The sequence below is a fragment of the Chelonoidis abingdonii genome, chromosome 4 (genome assembly GCF_003597395.2).
Source record: "Chelonoidis abingdonii isolate Lonesome George chromosome 4, CheloAbing_2.0, whole genome shotgun sequence".
Taxonomy (NCBI): domain Eukaryota; kingdom Metazoa; phylum Chordata; order Testudines; family Testudinidae; genus Chelonoidis; species Chelonoidis abingdonii.
In genome coordinates, this window is record NC_133772.1 from 24,915,874 (window position 1) to 24,934,103 (window position 18,230).

At 39.9% G+C, this 18,230-nt stretch overlaps 1 protein-coding gene across 1 annotated transcript in view; it reads right to left on the reverse strand.

The window, feature by feature from the left end:
* The window catches only part of ADORA1 (adenosine A1 receptor), an 86,211-nt gene extending 68,238 nt beyond the window's left edge, over nucleotides 1–17,973 (reverse strand). Inside the window, exon 1 of the mRNA XM_032801627.2 lies at nucleotides 17,597–17,973. Within this exon, the coding sequence (XP_032657518.1) occupies nucleotides 17,597–17,937 (341 nt within the window). The 5' untranslated portion in view covers nucleotides 17,938–17,973. The remainder of the gene's footprint in view (nucleotides 1–17,596) is intronic.
* Nucleotides 17,974–18,230: the final 257 nt, after the last annotated feature.

Here is an 18,230-nt window from a genome sequence, read left to right on the forward strand (position 1 = left end):
TGCCGATGTTCAAAGGAGCATGGTGTATATTCTTATCTGCATGCAGTAAAAATTATGTTTTCTATATTGCGGTTTCTAGGGACAGGGGTCAGTGACATGCAGAATTGCTCGAATGACTGCAGTTTTTTTTATTACTAATTCGAAGGTTGACTATTGTAAGTGGAATAAATGTTCCATAAACATTATCGTTTTATAATTTTTGAATGTGATGCACTTGAATATCAGGACTGTACTCATTCTGAGAACAAATGGTTTGTTTTGTAAACCAAAACATAGTTTAGTGCATAATAACTGCATCATTATGGTTTTAATGGATTGTAGTATGAATCTGAGATAACTTTACTGAACTAAGACACTGGCACTTTGTATTAAAATATAAAGTCTGACTAGAACATCAATATGCACTTCCAGTTTGACAAAAGAAGGCCGCTTTTGATAGCACACTTCGTTATTGTGATAGGTAGGCAAGCTACTGTTTGCAGAGGTGTTTTTGAAACATCAGAAAAGGCTCAAATGATGATTTGATGTAACTTGTTCGTAACATCAGTAGAAAGCCTTAGCAAACGATAATGAGTGGGCATATTCTGAACTTGTCATTAATAGCATTGTCCTTACAAAATACATGAGGCTATTCTGAACTTCTCTCAACAAATTAAACGATTGTTCTTTGTCACTCTCAGTTTCTTCGAGCAAATTACATTCGCTGACACAATAATAAGTTCTTGTTGCGCCGTTCTCTGTTTTTGCCCGTTTTAGAAAATACATTTGTTTTTGCACTGAAATAATAGCTACCAGGAGATTTATTGCTACTGAATCTTTGACATTTTGTTGTAGAATATACAATGTATGGAACTTTCAACTATGATCTGATATTGATGTGAATATTGCTATTCAGCACTTCTATAATTGCTGATCGTAAATTATTGAGCTTCACTCAATCCCAACTTCAGTTGATCCTTCCTATTGACTCCTACTATCATATATCAGTTTCTGTGTCTTAGTATCATTGTACAATCCCTCCTTATACATTTATACGAAGGAGAATTATTGTAATATTTCAGTCAAGTAATACTTGCCCTTAATAAATAGAAATGAGAATTTATTTGCCAAGTTAAATTCTTGTATAAATGACTTTATATATATAGACACTACATGTTGTCCTTAAAACTGGACTTCATCACTTTTTTTCTTGAATTTATGAAATAGGAAAAGATAATTTCTTTATGTCTCCTTTTATGGAAATATTGTACTAATGATCTTTCTTGCTCCCCTTTTCCCACTAGGTGTTTTAATGTGGTAGTCTTTTCTTGACCACTGTTTCCATGAGAGTTAGTATTAGTGTTTTTGTGAGGAATCTCCTTGTTCAGAATTAGTCTATTTTGAGGTCCGTAGAGGATAGTGCTAACACAGCATCTTCGGTATGAATGAGCTTTGAGGTCTTTAGGTATCAATTCTACACGCATAGATAATAAAAGTAGCTTAGGTTGGAAATTTACAATATTTGGTGTTCACACACTTTAATCACGCATTTAAATCTTTTCTAAAAGTCCAGCAGTTAATGTGCGTTGAAGTGTTTTACTAAGAACAAAGACCGAAGTTAGCTGAGAGATTCTGCTTCGATAGAAAGGGAAGTACATCTATGGACTGATCTAGCTCAGTGTATTAGTAAACATATGCTTGGCTCTATTTCGTTATATGTAACAATTTATGTTCCTGCATCTGAATTTTTTTTAAAATTAGTTACTTTGTCTGATGTTTCCTTTGTGATTAGTTCCAATGATGCTATTGACATAGCTGTCTTCATCTAATATTAGATTTAGCTGTGAAATAACTAGTGTTTAAAAGTATGATAAATATTAATTTTATATGGGTGAATAAGTAAAGCAGTTTCGCAAGTTATAAATAAAGTTTATTTAGTAATGTGCTTAATGCTTTTTTAATTGGGCACTTTTAATAGGTTTTAGGGATCATTTCTTGTAGTTTGTCTATATTAGAAATACATTGTGTATATTGACTGCGCATTCTTCGCTAATAAGGTTCCTAATTGAAGTCAAAAAATAAATGGACTAACCTCTTTACAAGGTCGGTAGCAAAGTCTAATTCCAGTTTTTTAAATAGACAACTTTCCGTCAGGTTGTGCTTTAATTTCGATTGCTGTACAACTGTTGTTATACGAATTCGTTGTTCTCATTTTCAATGCTAGGTACAAAGTCATTATGTAGGCTCAGTAGCATAATATCGCACTTGAATCCTCATCTCTGTGTCTAAAACACATTGTCATCAGCCATCTTCCATACAACTGATAGTGGTTCTTCCCAGCCACTTTTATTCTCTGGTGCGTTTCTAATAGCAAAACCGTTTATCTGCATCATTGCTAAACGTACAATTGTTTACGCATTGTAATTGCATCCGAGCATGCTTTCTTTAGTGATTGTTGGCATCTATTATAGGGATTCTTTTGGATTCAGAGGGGCAGCTAATTGAATGATTTTCTCCGTATTGTCACCCGAGTTTCAGGCTAGTATTCGTTTGCTCGATGTGGACTACCCAGTTCGGCTTGTGCTTCACTGAGTTGCTTTGTGAGTGTATGGTTCTGTTGTCAGCCATTTTGATTTTGTCTGTGAATAGCTTGATGTATGCGATTCAGTATTTGGTGAGCTCTGATGTTCCCTGTGCCCAAGATATTCAGGTTATTGGAGCGCAACTTTTAGACACCCCAATGATCTGATCCTTAGAATAATTGACATATAATATATGATCACAGCTCCATTGCCGCTGATACCTTGTTTTACTCTATGGAATAATGGTGGTATTCCGCTAGTGTTTACTATTTTAAATTTCACTAAACATTAAATATTTGGACTGAGGGGTCCAGGTAGATGTTATAAATTTGTCTAGCGACTTAAAATTATTTTCATGTCTACACTGGTGAAGATTCCAAGTAGGTTGGAAATTCATTCGGTATGTATCACAATTGGTTTAATATTAAAATGTGCCTGATAGATGTAAAGAATAGTCTATTGAAATTAAATTTTTTATAGTCCTCGCCGCAAAACTTCCTTGATTTAGGTCTGAAAATTTAAAGACCCCAAGACATTTGATCATTTAGGGATAAGGTGCGACAGTTTTGGGGAATAAGGATCTATCTAGAATAAGGACGTTAGTAGCTGGGACCATGTTAGGGCCGTGAGAGTGCTTTTAGAGAATATAAGGAATGAGGGCCATTGTTAGTTTGTAGAGAATTGGCTTGACTGGCCTAGGGTCTGGTAGGTTATTCAGATTGTTACGATATGGTCTCCTTGTCGATGGCTTTGCGCTGGCTGATCCATGACAGGATCCTCTTGTCTTCAGTTTGAAGGACCCTTTAGCATAGCTCAACTTGGTCAGTTAGCTTGTTGCTTGTGTGGCTCTGCCTGTATCCGTGCATTAAAATGAAGCGAATCATGTAATCATCTGTGCCTGTTAGCACCTCTCCTCATCTCGCTCCGTTACACGTCACAGGCCATTGACAAAATGTTAGGTAAATAAGATCAAATCACTGTTCCTGTCATTGACTCTAACAGGCCTTAGTGCTGGTTATTGTAAGTGTTAAGTACATGTCAGAGTTGACCATGGCGTTGTGGCTATATAAGTAGTGTAATTGTGCTTTCGCAGTTGTGTGGCTCTATTTTATTAACATGTTTATGTCATTATCGTGGTCAAATGTTGGTTCTATATATTTTTTCGACTATTTGCTGCCAATGTTCTAAGGGGTGGTACCTGTGTTATCTGCCTATGGTCCATAGAGTGGGTATCCGTGGTTGCCTCCTGATCTGTGATATTGAAGGCTGAAAGAGTTATCCTGTTCTTTTCTCAACCAGGGGACTAATATTATATTTCTTTTCTGATTAACAGAAAGAAAAACAAATGCAAAATTCTGCTGCTTTTTTAGTCTGATTAAAAAAAAAAATGAGACGAATTATCAAGGAGAATAGTTGCTTTTTCGCCTTATATTGAGTGAAGCCATGAGGCTCTCCATTTGCTCTCATAGTCTATAGCAGCAAGGGTATGTGGAAGTTTGTTTATTTGGTCCAAGAGAGAGGCAGCAGCGCGGGCTTCGGTTGATGTCTTGAACCAGTTCAGACTGGATGGTATGTGTGTACTCATATATTGGAAGTAGCGGACCAAGGACGAGTTCGTGTGTAGTTCGATTATGGCTCAGTTATCAGGAGTAGGGTACCTTGAAGTGGATGTCGCTTTTGGGCCCACTGTGCTTCCCTTTTTAGGGTCCTTTTTGTGCCTGGTTCGCTGTTCTACACTGACTTTTGAACTTCAGTCTTTCTTGGTCTTATTGCCGCTGCTACACTCCTTGACATTTTTGGAACTCTTGTAAGCTGTATTTGGTTGTTCTTCACGCATCTATCATACTTCTCTGTGGCATTATTGTTCTCGTAGAGTAGAGTGAGCTGTGATTTGGCTGAGCTGCATTTCTTAAATTCTACTTGGATTCTAAAGGTACTCACCGTTAGAGTTAATTGTTTGGTTATGTTCTCTGCATTTATTTCCTGTTTGCAGCTTCTAATGTAGCTGCACAGCTAGACATGCTTTTGCATGTGATTGTGCCCCATGCGAAGTAAATCCTTTTCTAAGAGGCGCAATTCGTGTTCGAGTTGCCTTTTGACAACAAGCACTGCGTCGGGTAGAAAACCTATTGCAAGAGCAAAGGAAAATTTGGTGGTTTGTATAATATTCGTCAAAGCGACAAGGTAGGTTGATATTGGCACATTTACTATCAAATGGAATGTCGTTAAATGATAATCAGTGAATTTAAGTGAGAAATTTATTTCTGAGGTACCTCAATATGATGAAGTTATGAAGAATTATGAGTGAGGAAAATTTGAAAATATAGTTATATAATCTCTGGCATAGATTTTGTAGTCTAGAAATATAGATAATTCTGTGTATACCCGATAAAAAGTAGTATACATATATCGAATATTATTCCATCACTTTGTATTGAATGTTTAGGCTTTTTTACTACCCAATCGAATTTACAGAAATTAATGTAGCTAACAATGAACGCTCTGTTGTGTAGGACTCAACTTTGTACTTTTTAATGATGGTAGCATAGGTTAATGGCTGGCAAATGTGGAGCGAAAAAAGAAAGTCTCTACATTTTGCATCAATATTGTCAGGGGAATCGGCAGTGGGCACTGTGCAGATTACGCGAAAGAGCCGATGAAATGTCATTATGTAGAAGCAACATATTTGCTCAGGAGAATTTGAATTTTCAGAGTTGGAGTGACAGAACGGATGACGATTTAGCGATGCTTTGTATAAAGTATTTTTGATCACACTTTTTTCTGATGGTAAGATAGAAGGGAGTACTGTTTTGTGTTTTCTTCAAAACTAATTCCTTATGCTTAATTTAATTGTACATTCTTTTAGTTATTTTGGGCTGTATTCTAGTTCAGATTACGGATATTTCTGAAAACTAGGTGCTATTCTACTTGTTTGATGATTATTGTATCAGGCACGATTGGTATTTATACGGTACCTAAAAGTGAACCTGAGTAACTACACCATTATTGTCAGGTATATGTTATTAAAGCACACACTAACGCTCTGTAGTTAGTCTTTATCCAGCATTCTTTATGAAAGTAACAGACTTACAATGCCGTACTTTTGTACCTTATCAGCTTTTATAGGGGTACGCAGGAGACTCACTATTAACCGATTGCGAATATCTGCCAGAATAGCACATTCTTTCGTAGGTAATTTTGTAACGACGATCTACGGAGTAAATACTTTGCAACTTTCTGTTTTATAGATAGAGCTTTAGTTATGTAAAAGAACCGAGTCAATGTTGCTTTTATAACTTCCTCCTCTCTCATAGTAGAATTTGTGTGCTGTCATAATGCTTCCTACATAATGTATTTGTAAATATATTAACGCCTGTTCCTGTCCAGTTAGTAAAATTTCCTTAATTGATTAAAAGAATTTATTTGAGATTTTTGACTTTATGTGTTGAGAAACAGAAGCGTTATTTTTCTTAAGTTCCTGGGTGCACAGAGCATGTTTGACTTTTTGGAGATGTGTTTTATCTTTTCCATAATCATTTTCTAAGTGACATGGAAGCTAACTGTAATAATTATATATGTTTGCTAAGGTATCTATTTTTGTTACATCTGTTTTGATGACTTCGTCATGTCAGTTAAACAGGATGTGTTTAGTATGGATGTTGTGCAGGTTTAATTTGTTCTCCTGTTTTTTGCTTGCTTTCATTTAAAACGAGGAGAACATGTGTGTTGTTCAATAAAAAATAGGGCCTGTACAGGTTTGCTTTAAGGTAAGCAGGTTATTTATAAGTACACAAAACACCATAGGTTAATCTACAGATGGGAATATATGTGCACCTTTTTAGATCTACATTCGACTTGCTTTTTCTGGATTTGCACGCGCAAACCATCAGAATACCTAGCATGGATGACTTGTTATTGTTTTCCTTGCTTCACTGTTTGGTTGCTCTTATTACCTTGTCCAGCAGTTACCTTTAAACCCTTGGATTTGTTATTTTCGCTGTTGGCTTTAACATCAATAGCAAAGTTTATTCATTAACTGCTTGTGTTTGGTCTTAAAGACTGCTTACTAACTTATTTTATTTGTTACATGAATTCGGGTTCTAAATTGGCTAATTGACTTCTTAAACACTATCTCACTCTCATTCTAGGGTTTTGTCCTCTCTCTGTCAGCTCGTGTAAATAGACTACTACGTTAAATGAATAGATGTCACCTCAATAACGTTGGTCCAATTGAATTCAGAACAAGTATGGAATCATCAAGTCTGGAATTGTAGAGCATAAGACTGAATCTTTGCAGCATTGTGATTTGGGTAAACCTTTGCAATTTTGATCAACACCAGCAATAAGTAAACAGTTGTTTTACAGGTAGATGCTTAATTCTTTGCCGCATTTTGGTTCTCATCTATTTCATTTAAAGAACTCTAGATTTTACGTTGTTTCTCTGATATATTATTATTCAATTTCATAGAAGGCCATAGGTCATTACTTTGGTGTGCCTCTCAGTTTTTGGACATCATTTTTAGCTAGTTTAAGAATGCTAGTTGCAATATTGTTTACGTTATTTTACCTTTATTACTCTAAGAGTCTTGCTCTTGTAGTTAATATTGATTGCTCATATGTTTGTATAAGTCACTTTAATTATTATATAGAGAGATTATCCTATTTGAAATGCTCTGAGCAACTTGACTTATTTTCGAATTGTATATTATGACTTAACATTGCTAAGTAAAAGGTAACTAGAGTTCACTGTAACTGTTTTGTCCCTGCAGTATAGCACAGTTTTGGGAGTAATTAGTTACTCGCAGCCTACTAGTGGCGAGGGATACTAAGTAATGGGGCTGTTGCTGCGTGTATTGACTACTATTTACTAGTGGAAGAGGTGAAAATCGCCGACAATATACAGTGTGGTGTTTTCAGCACTTAGCTTTTGTTTCTGAAAGTCCTTTTCGAGTCGACTATAAAATAGGTTTACTATAATATAGATAATTGCCTGTCAGCCTCATAATCCTTTTTCGAGTTTTGGTAAGCTAGTTTACTTTGCAAGTAGCTCATAACAATTTAGACTAGCACAATGACACTACTCTAAGCTGCTACTGTTTGAAAGCCAAAAGATCAGTTTTGTGGACAGAGTATCAAGTAGTGTAGACAAATGCACAGCATCGCTTACACTCCGTTCGTGTATCACTTCAGCTACTGAATGATTGTTTGACTACTCATTTTTGGTTAACGCTAACCAGTTTGACCTCGAGTCTATTGCTGATTTCCTAAACTGTTCAGAAGAATTTTTCGATGTATGACTAACGTTTTTGGCCTCCGAGTCCTGTTTCTTCAAGTCATCCGAAACATAATATGTTCAATAGGGTTTAGCAAATTTTTTTTTGAATTAAAAGAACTTTCTGTCGACTTTCTTTTTTGTCTGACCTTCACCAAATCTCGCATGAATTAACTAATTAAAAGTTTTAGGATATGTTAAGGAAATATCAACAGATACTCAATCTCGTAGTTCATTAATTTATTTTGTCCTACTAACAAAAATCATAGTAAAAGTAGAATGAAGGCGCCCCTTTAGTAGCGTTTTACACTATAATTATAATTTTTTGGTTACCTAATGATTGCGATTAATTCATTTTGGTTCTCTTCATTTTATTTCTCTCAGAATTGCGCGATGAATCAGGTGAGTTGGGGCGGATAGACAAGCTCTCTTGCATCTTTGGTCTTATGCAGATCCTTTAGATTCTCTCTTAGATGAGTGTCATAAGGTAATTACGCTAGAGAGAAGAAGATTGCACTAGGGGAAATGGAAAGAAAGAGAATAGGACTAGCTGAATTTATCAAGGTGTGCCATTCTTATAAAGTGAGTAGGAAAATAAGTTTACAGAAGTAGCCTTTATGAAAATTTCCAAGCTTCTATTCAGTATCTGGAATTATAGAGAATAAAATTTTACAATTACCATATTATGGAAAATGACTTTGCGACCCTTACTTATAAGTAATTATCTGGCAGAATATTAATAATTAATCGTACTTTAATGAATTCAATAGTGACCTTTGCCTTTTTTAAATTGAGGCAATGTATATTATATTTTAAGAATTTATCAAGTTGCATACTATATTAAAAAAAACATTTAGCTTCCTCTTTAAGGCATTGTATTAGGCTAACTGTATAACAGCAGACTTTCTATTTCACAAAATGTAGCAGTTTAAATCCTCTTTAGGAATCTGTCATATAGAGGCATGTTGTTAAAGGACCTCATCGACTCATTTTGAATGAATCTGCCCATTTGTTGCGTAGTTTTGTTTATAGAGACCGTAATAGTTGTGATAAGGTGTTTCGTAGGACCATTCCCATCTTGTGCTGCGGAGAGCAGAACAATGTAGGTCGACTTATGAGTCTCATTGAGCTCATAGGGTGTTTTTGTTCAAAATGTCGTGTGTTCATTTATGACGGGGTAGTGGAACGTTTATGAGGAGTAGTATAATCATCCAGCTCTCAAAAAGATGTATCATCTTAACAGAACATTTCAACATCTGTGAAAGACGGTGCTATCAGTTGTTTAAATTACATCACAAATTATCACACTTGTTTTAAATTTATTAGCTTTACTTCTCTTAACTCAAATTTTTGTAAGACATACTAATCATAACTATGTTTAAACTATTAATTTGCTCCGTATATGTTAGGAAAATCAATTTATTTTCTTTAATACATGTACATCTATGACTCACACTTTCGAGGAAGCGACTGTAATCTGTGCAGAAGGTGGGAGAAGGGAATCATTCGCGCATTTAGTTTTTTTGTAACAATTGACCTTTCGCAGAAAATAGCGTCGGGGTGACTCAGCGCGAGAGAATATAGACTAATGTTCGGCACGTCAGTTTTGTATCTGTCTCCCGTTGTAATGGGTTACTCACAAAATTAAAAGCATTTGTCATGCTCCACACTCAATCCTTTCTTTCATTCCGTTTGGATACTGGATAAGTTCATGAGATTCGTTAACAATTCTACGTTCTTATTATTCCTGTTATTGATGCTCACTATCTGACTCAGGACTTTATTTAGCTTTTCTACATATTCTCCTTTTTTTTCCTTAGGGTACCGTGTCTATACGAGTCCCTTTTTCTAACTAGAGTTCAAACAATCTTTTTCTTTCGACTAGTTTCTGTCAGTCTACTTCCTTCGATTCTTTGTCTTTTTAGAAACGAGGTAGAGCCTATTGAAGTTTATCTTAAATTTCAAATGTAGGTTCTCCCGTTTGTCCTACTTCCTTTGCTGACTTATAGTCTTTTTAGTTAAAAAGCATAGTTTCAATGCCGTTAGAGATTACACTATAGATTGTGTATGCTTCTGCTTCACTGTGGTAAGGCTAGAGAATGGATATAAGTATCTGTCTTCACTTGAGTGGTCATGGAGTACAGTAGCCTGTTGATGACCTTTTGCCTGAAGAACGAGAAGAAAAATGTTTATGTGAGAGATGCGCTTTGCTGTTGGCTGATACAGTAGTAGTCCTGTGAACACTTCAGTATGATCCTATGAGAGAAGAAATGTTTTATATCTATTGAGAATAATCATGTCTGCAATTATGTTATTTTTGAAGGTCAGATATGAATAGAAGTAATGTCAGATAATTCTAGAGAGGAAAATACATTATGTGCAATGATAACTAGTTTTAAGATTTTGGAGAAAGATGCTTAGACGCAAATAAATATGGGTGTAAATCATATAGTTTGACAATGATTAGCTTTAGAGTTTGTGTGCATTAAATTTATTCCTAGCTGCTACTAATGAACTAATTTCATTTATTAGTTTGAGATACAAAAGCATTAGTTTTACTTAGGTATTCTATTCTAATATCTGAAATCTGGAGAATAATTCTGTTGACATCTGTAAATGATGAACTGCTTAAATACAGTAAATTCTCTCTTCTTCGAGAATTAAAAGAATATATGGAGAGATGGACGTTTTCGATTTACGATTCTTTTTTGGAATCTAATTTAATTAAGCTGAATGATACCATATTCTCTTATGCAGTTTGGAGGATATATTTTTATGTGGAGTGTTTAGTGGGTGTTCGCGATTGGACTCCTGTTCAAACAATCATTTTGAATAACTACTCTTTCATTATCGCTCCAGTTGACGAGCTGTGATGGAATAATTTTGGTGTTCATGTTCGGTTATAGCTATGCCTCTTTCTATACCTTATTTTGTTGTAAAATTCTTCATTCTTCAGTGGACGTCGTGAGGAAAAAATGTGGTTCGTGCTGTTTTGTATAGAAGCCTCGTTTTTTTGGGTAGCTAGACTTCTCTCAACATGCTTTATCGTTAATCAAGAATGTACATGAGTGTTTTTCCTGGATGGCTGTATGTACTGACGGGATATGATATCTGGATATAAGAGACAACACCCACATCTGATCGAAATCAGTTTTAGATGATTTTTTTTTTACAATGTAAAGCTCAGTGTTTGTTAAATCTTTTTCTTGTGGTATCTTCCTGGATAAGTATCTGAAAATAGGGTAATGTCTTTTAATTAAATAACTGCCTTTTTCACTATCGTTTTCTTCTCTGGGACAAGACTTAAAAAAACTGTACATAATGTTTTTTAATACATTTAACTTTATATATTATAACTTGCTCTACCCTGTTCCTTATATGGAATTTATGGCAAACTACCATAACCTGTCAAGAATTTCTTACATAATATAACTAAAAATCAAATACTTAATGGTGTGCTTCACACCTATATGGATATGCCTGTCTAAAGTATTTAACTAGACCAATATACCAGATGACAAGCTGACCAAATTTGGTAAGTTATTATCCTATAAGTTTAGCGTGTTTTATAATTTCCCTTTACTGAGCCACTCTAGCCGAAGTTATGAAGCGCTGGAGATAGGAATATAATATTTGTTGGTAATCAGCTTTTATTGCTAATATTTGGTCATTTTTTTCTTCTCTACTCTTCTGACTAGAGCTATTGTTCCAACTGTTTACTTTGCCAGTATTTATTCGCTTATTAAACGTGATCAGCCGGAACTATAGATGTACCCTCTTCAGTACTTTGGCTGGTGGAAAAGTGGAATAATACTTAGGAGGCAACCACATGCTTTGCCCAGCACCACTTTAATTCGGATAAAATGCTGTGATTTTTCTGGAATGATCCACGTGTGATCAAAATGCTTAACTGAATCAGTCTAATTCATTATCCAGTGTTGTAAGGCGTCGGTGACAGCACGGCATAGTGTCCTAGTTAGCTTTGGTGTGATAATTCCTAGAGCACAACCAACTCTTTGCCAGCACACATGATCTTACACATACAGGCAGCATGTTTAGAAAGATGTGGACCATTTTATTGTCAGTCACCTTTCACATAATATAATGAATAATAATATTCAAAACTGCGTTGTCAGATATTAATATGGCCACCATTGGAGTGGTACTTTGAACCCATTTCCAAGAACTGAACTCTGTCGCGAGTCCTCGCTACAGGGTCTCAACGGGTTGGCTTCTGCACAAGTTTTCGCAGCTGACTAGACTGATCGAGCACCTTTTTGACAATTATTGGGTCATTTTTCAGCTGCAGCAGAGAAAGTTTCTTGAGTGTAAAGCAGCACTGAGCTCCGCACCACTTTGTTAAATAATGTATGAAAAAATTTATAAAAGACTATCTAGGCCACCTCCTTACAAGCCCATCTCTGCTTCTGTTTTATACATTTTTGCATTTTAAAAGGATAATTGTAGAGGTGTTTCAGATGGTACGCTAAGTAAGATCAATTGATCGTGTCCAATATGGAAATTAATTATAGCTCGTTATCATCATGTATTTGCAAATGCCCGTTCAACTTCTGTCCAGTATAGTTAATAATTATTTATATAAACTGTGTGTGCAGTTTCATAGTAAGGCTTGCAATGCAGTGAGAGGGATGTCGACTTATTGAAGACAGCATTTGGTGGATTCTGGCGCTCTTCCACAGGCCCTGAAGGATGTGGCACACTTCATTGCCATGTCACAGCAGTTCCCATGAGGTGTTATGAATTACTCACCTTATGTAGTGGGAGCGAAATGTGTATGGCCCATTAGAAGGCCTGGCCCAAACTTACCTAGCGGAGTCAAGGCGACCGCATGAGCCAACAAACTGGAGGCTCGTGTGCCCCCCACGGTGAATAGTGTATACCAGGACGACATGGGCCTTGATTCTCTGGCTCTCTTTAGGTCGTTGGTTTAACTGGAACTGCCAGGACACAGGCCCCCTGGCTAGCAGCCCTTCCTGGAGGTTTCACCAAAACGCGGGCAGGCTGGGGCATCAACGAGGCATGTGGCGTCTTAGCTCCTGAATGTCTCACAAACTGCCCTCCTGACTTTACGCTTCACACCCCATCTTCATTAATTAGTATCCATCGTATTCCTCTGCCCTACCAGTTATCCACAAGCCAATCACAGCCCGCTCACCCCTGACACAGTCCGAGCCAGGCTACACAGGGCAGGGACACTGCCCGGCACTTTATCGCCATATTTCTCCCAAGCAGCCTGATCTGCAGAGATGCTGAGCACCCAGGTGTGCCGATCAACTCCGCTGACCCAGGGATCAAGCTAGGCAGCTGCGACACTGTAGCCGCTGACTGCAGCGACAGGAAGGGCTCTCCCGTCAGCAGAGTTCATCCACCGCCTTGAGAGGCAGTAGAAGTCTTCCGTCTACCTCATACCGTCTGCACTGGGTTGGCTTAACAACATTGCTGAGATGTGTGGATTTTTCACACCCCTCCCTGAGCACTGTAGCTGGGTCAACCTCTCCTTAGCATTATCCTGATCAATGGTGCTTAAAGGTGCAAGCTCCAGACCCAGTAAGAATATTTTTGGAGTAATATTAACAGCTGAGGGTGGGGGTTACACAGTGATAAACCAGGTATAAATTTATACCTGCTTCTAGCTCAGAAAAAATCTTTTATAAACATTTCTCAGAGTAGCAGCCGTGTTAGTCTGTATCCGCAAAAAGAACAGGAGTACTTGTGGCACCCTAGAGACTAAGGGTGGGAGTTGCGTCTCAGAGTTGGTAAGACAACTCCCAACTTTTCATGCTCTCTCTATGTGTATATATATCTCCTCAATCTATGTTCCATTTCATGCATCCAAAGAAGTGGACTGTAGCTCACGAAAGCTTATGCTCAAATAAATTTGTTAGTCTCTAAGGTGCCACAAGTACTCCTGTTCTTTTTATAAACATTGTCTGTCGCAGCCTTGAACTATGATATTGTATCACTGCAGCCTTAACTACTACACTAACGAGCTGTGTAGGGATGCGACCTGCTTCGCTGCTAGTTTACTATGGCAAATATACATAAAAGCAAAGAAATTCCCACAGCAAAACATTTGTTAGAAATGTAAGATTTAGTTTGTAAAACAAGGGAAACACCAGGCAATTCTCAGTCAGGAGCCCAGGTAACTGCTCCCTCACTGCCTCACTAGCCCTGCCCATACAGATGGGAGATTCTTTCAGCTCCGGCCCCTCAATTCACCCTCTCGAGGAGGCCTAGACATCTCTGAACAACTATCCTTCCGGCACTCCTGGCCTGAGACAGATCGTCTTTTAGTTCCATGCTTGTGCAGCGCCTTGCACAAGGGGCTCCTGGGTGTGGCTGGGGTTCCTAAGTGCTACCGCAATAGAAATTAATAATAATATGGAATAATAATGGTCATATCATCAGGTATCCAAGAGAGCGGTCAGAGCTCAGTTTGGTGGAGGGGGGAGTACAGCTCTCAGGTGGGAGGGGTGCCTGGATACTGCCTTAGGAAGGCTGTTAGATAGGAGATGGGCAAGCTGCAGGGACAAACTTGGTGCTTGAATTTCAACTGTGCATCCCTCAGTTGCCATGTTTAAATTCTTATCTCCTGGCCAAACTGGCGCCGATATTTTTTTTAAATGTGGAATAAATAGAATATTCTTATAAAAGGAAAAAGCCAGTCTGGAATAATCAGGCCATCATGCTCACCTCAAGAGCTGCGGGGTGGGGATAGGGGGTGTCGCTCGCAGAGGGGATGGTAGCCCTGCCAGGACACTCTGTCTAAACAGTCCAAAAAAGCAAACTCTGGCTGTTCAGCTGGGTTGCAGCCACAGCAGTTCCATACAGTGTAGAGATAGGTTTGCGGAAGATTATAATTTAGAGTTGCTCCCTCATAAGGGACAGTATGATGAATATAGGAGTTTAGAGCTGTGCCCAGTGAGGGGGCGGGGGGGGGCAGAACTGTGCAGAGCGGTTCACCACAGACGCTCTCTAGCTTGTTTTATTAAAAGTTTTATTCCTTCCTCATTCAGCACTTTGTTGCTTAATGAACCCCAAGATCATTACTTGCAGTCACAAGTGCTGAATGAGAAGGAAACCGCAACTAATAAGAGAAAAAACAGAGAAAGATGAATCATTGGGGATCCTTAAAGAAGTGATTATTAAAGGGTGGCCTGTAGAAATAAGCAGTTGCTGTCCAAGTAGGAGAGATCATTGGAACTGCGGGCCTGAGCTTGCTGTGATAGAGGGGTGATTTTCCTGGGCAGTAATGGCCACTCCCATTCCAATTTTTCACACTTGCTATCTGGTCACCCTAAATGGGTCACAATTTTCCAGTGCAGATTTAGGCAATCTGCCATAGATTGGGATTTCCATCGCAAAACATCAAGCCCAAATTACCCCCAATCAAATGGGCTTGTGGAAAGGTCAATATGGACAGTAACGCACCCTTTAAAAAGATTTTTGACAGTAGGGTGCTTTGTACAAAGCACTAGTAGTTTACTAAAGTACGCCCCTGGAGAATGGCTTTTCTCCAGCTCATCTGGTAATGGGAAGAAGGATCAGATCTAATGTACCAATCACTGATAACTTGCTGAAATCTCATGAGAATGAAACCATGCAGAAGATGAAAGAAAATCAGAAGTGGAAGCTTAATTATTTTGACAAAAGGGCCCATCTCTTTACCCAAGTGATAGAGTGTGCCTGAGGAATCACACGTCTAATATTTGGGGCCAAAGGGATACTATTAAAGAACAGCTGCATCCAAGGTTTTATGTAGTCCAGACAGACAAGGGGGACACATTTTGATCAAAGGGATCTATGAGTAATCCAAGAAAGTTCCAACACATGGACAGCTGATGTGGACTCTGGCATTTCCCAACTGACTAATCCTTTATCATCAACAGACAAAGGAGAAACTGGCAAGGAACAAGATAACAACTAATGAAAGGCTGATACTGAGAAGATCAGAGAAGGAGATAAAACTGCCTGAAAGACAGAGAGGCTTGCTAACCTGCCTGGAGAAAGGGAAAGTAAGTGGTAAAGACTCACTCCAGAGAGATATTAGACGGTTGTTAGCCGTTTATTTATATACGTGTGTACTTAAGAACTAATTGTTTTTTCTTCAAGAGGGAAGATGCAGAGAGACTTTTGTGGAAGATTATAATGTAGTGATGCTCCCTCATGAGGGTCAGTATGATGAATCAAGGAGTTTAAAGATGTGCCCTGGAAGCTGATTAGAGAACCCAGAGTAGCTGTGCACAGCTGTTCACCACAGATGCTCTCTAGTTTGTTTCATTAAAAGTTCTATTCTTTTCTCATTCACTGCTTTGTTGCTTAATGAACCCCACAATCACTATGTGCAGCATGGCCTGGGGGTGCCACCCCTCTCCCTCTGCCAAGCCCTGGGAAAAAACAGCAGAGAGGTGCCAGCCAGGGACTCCAATCAGTAGGAGCAGAAGCAGCCAAAGCAGGAACCTCAGGACATTCAGAGAACTTCCTACAGTACATATGCATCTAGAAGCCACACATCTATTCACTCCATCTAGCAACCACGCAGCTCCCCAAGCCCCATGCATAGCAGCGCCTCTACCCAGCTCCCATGCCACGATGTGTTTCAGGGTCTCTGCTGTGAAAAGGCCATGAAGCCTGGCAGCCCAAGTGCACCAGGGGAGCAGCGGAGAAGTGAAGGGGTTAAACATTTCCTATCAGCGCTACAGAGTTCAAACAAAGGGCATTCCCTGATTTATACCCCACATTCTGCCCAGGCACAGCATGATGGCAATTAGACATCACTCACTGTGGGCTTAGCTCTGTCAGCAAACATAATAGCCAGGAGGAAAAGGGTCTCAACATTTCCTAATTTCTGGAGCATCTCCCTAGCCAGTGCTTCCTCTGGGAAGCAGTTCTGCCCCAGGACAGAGAGGGGAGCAGGTGGCAAGCGCTGATTAGAACACTGGCTCTCTCTCTGCCCCAAGGCAGCACCAGCACTGGCCCCTCAGGAGCCCCCGCAGAGCACGGGCACCAGACCCACTGGGGGCTTTGGATGCCCCAGAGCCTTTATAATCAGACACTGGGTTTCCATGCCCCACTCTGAGCCAGGAGTCAGGCCGGGGCTGTCTTCACATTCCTGCCGTCTGAAGCATGCCACTGTCATGCAGCTAATCCTCTCTCTAGTGGCGCTCAGCTCCAGGGCACACTTCTTTGTTCTGTGCTGGCCTGGGAGTGTGTGGGGCGGTGGGGGTGAGGGTGAGGCGTTACATAGCCACGTGGTGCAAGGCACATGGCAACAGAAGCACAATTCGCAGGCACATTCTAAATAAACACATCCCGGGAGGAAGTGTTGAAGCAAAGTGTTAAGTATGTGGGCAGTACAGAGTAGAGCAAGCAGCTCTGTATCAGGTAAGCTTCTGGGCCTCTTCTCCCCATAGCGTCTAGGACAGCCAGTCACTGCCAGCACCCCTTGTGGAGCTGGACACATTCACTGCCGTCATGATCACTACGGTCTGGCCTTTCAATGTGGCAGGTGTGTACACTATGATGGACGGACAGACCCCCTGGCCATCCAGACCTTAAAGCGGGATGGAGACACAAGGGGGTTGGAGACATCAGAGTGGCCCTGCTGCTGCAGAGGGAGCTGGGGTGTTCCTGATCTCGGCCAGAATCATAGATGGACCTGTCTTCATGCTGCCAGCAGCAGTGTCCTGGCTCCGTCACAAGGTGACAGCAGAAGCTCTGCTGTGCTCAGGGGATTTCCTACCTTAGGGGGATCTTCACACGCAGGTAGCGATCCACAGCGATAGCCAGCAGAGCCAGGATGGAGCTTTCAGTGAGGATGAGGACAGGGCAGGCCACTACCAGGCAGGTGTAGAACTCCATCCGCGGCCCAACATTGATAACGATGGCGAGTGGGATGACCAGGGTGCCCACCGCCACATCAGCCACGGCCAGCGAGACTATGAAGCTGAAGGTGGCATCCTGCAGAGCCTGGTTCTTCTTGACAGCCCAGATCACCAAGATGTTCCCTGGCACAGACACTAAGGAAATCAGCACTTCAATGGTGATGTAGGCAGCTTGGAAGGCAGAGACGGACTGTGCCATAATGCCCTGGTCCCCACTGGAGACAGGGTCCGTCGGCCACCTGCAAACACATGGGGAAGACAGTTACCCCTGGCATTAGCATTATGCCTAGCCCACCAACTGGAGGGCATCTGTGAGGACAGAAACCTTCACCTGTCTGCCCCCTTGCTGGCCAACTCCCTCACCGTCCCCTCCCCCCAGACCCCAACTGGCCACCACCTCTCTGGCCACCTGTCCCCCACTGTACACCCACCCTCCAGCCAGCCACCCCCTCTCCCACTTGAACACCCCCCTTGTTGGCCCACCTCCTCTCA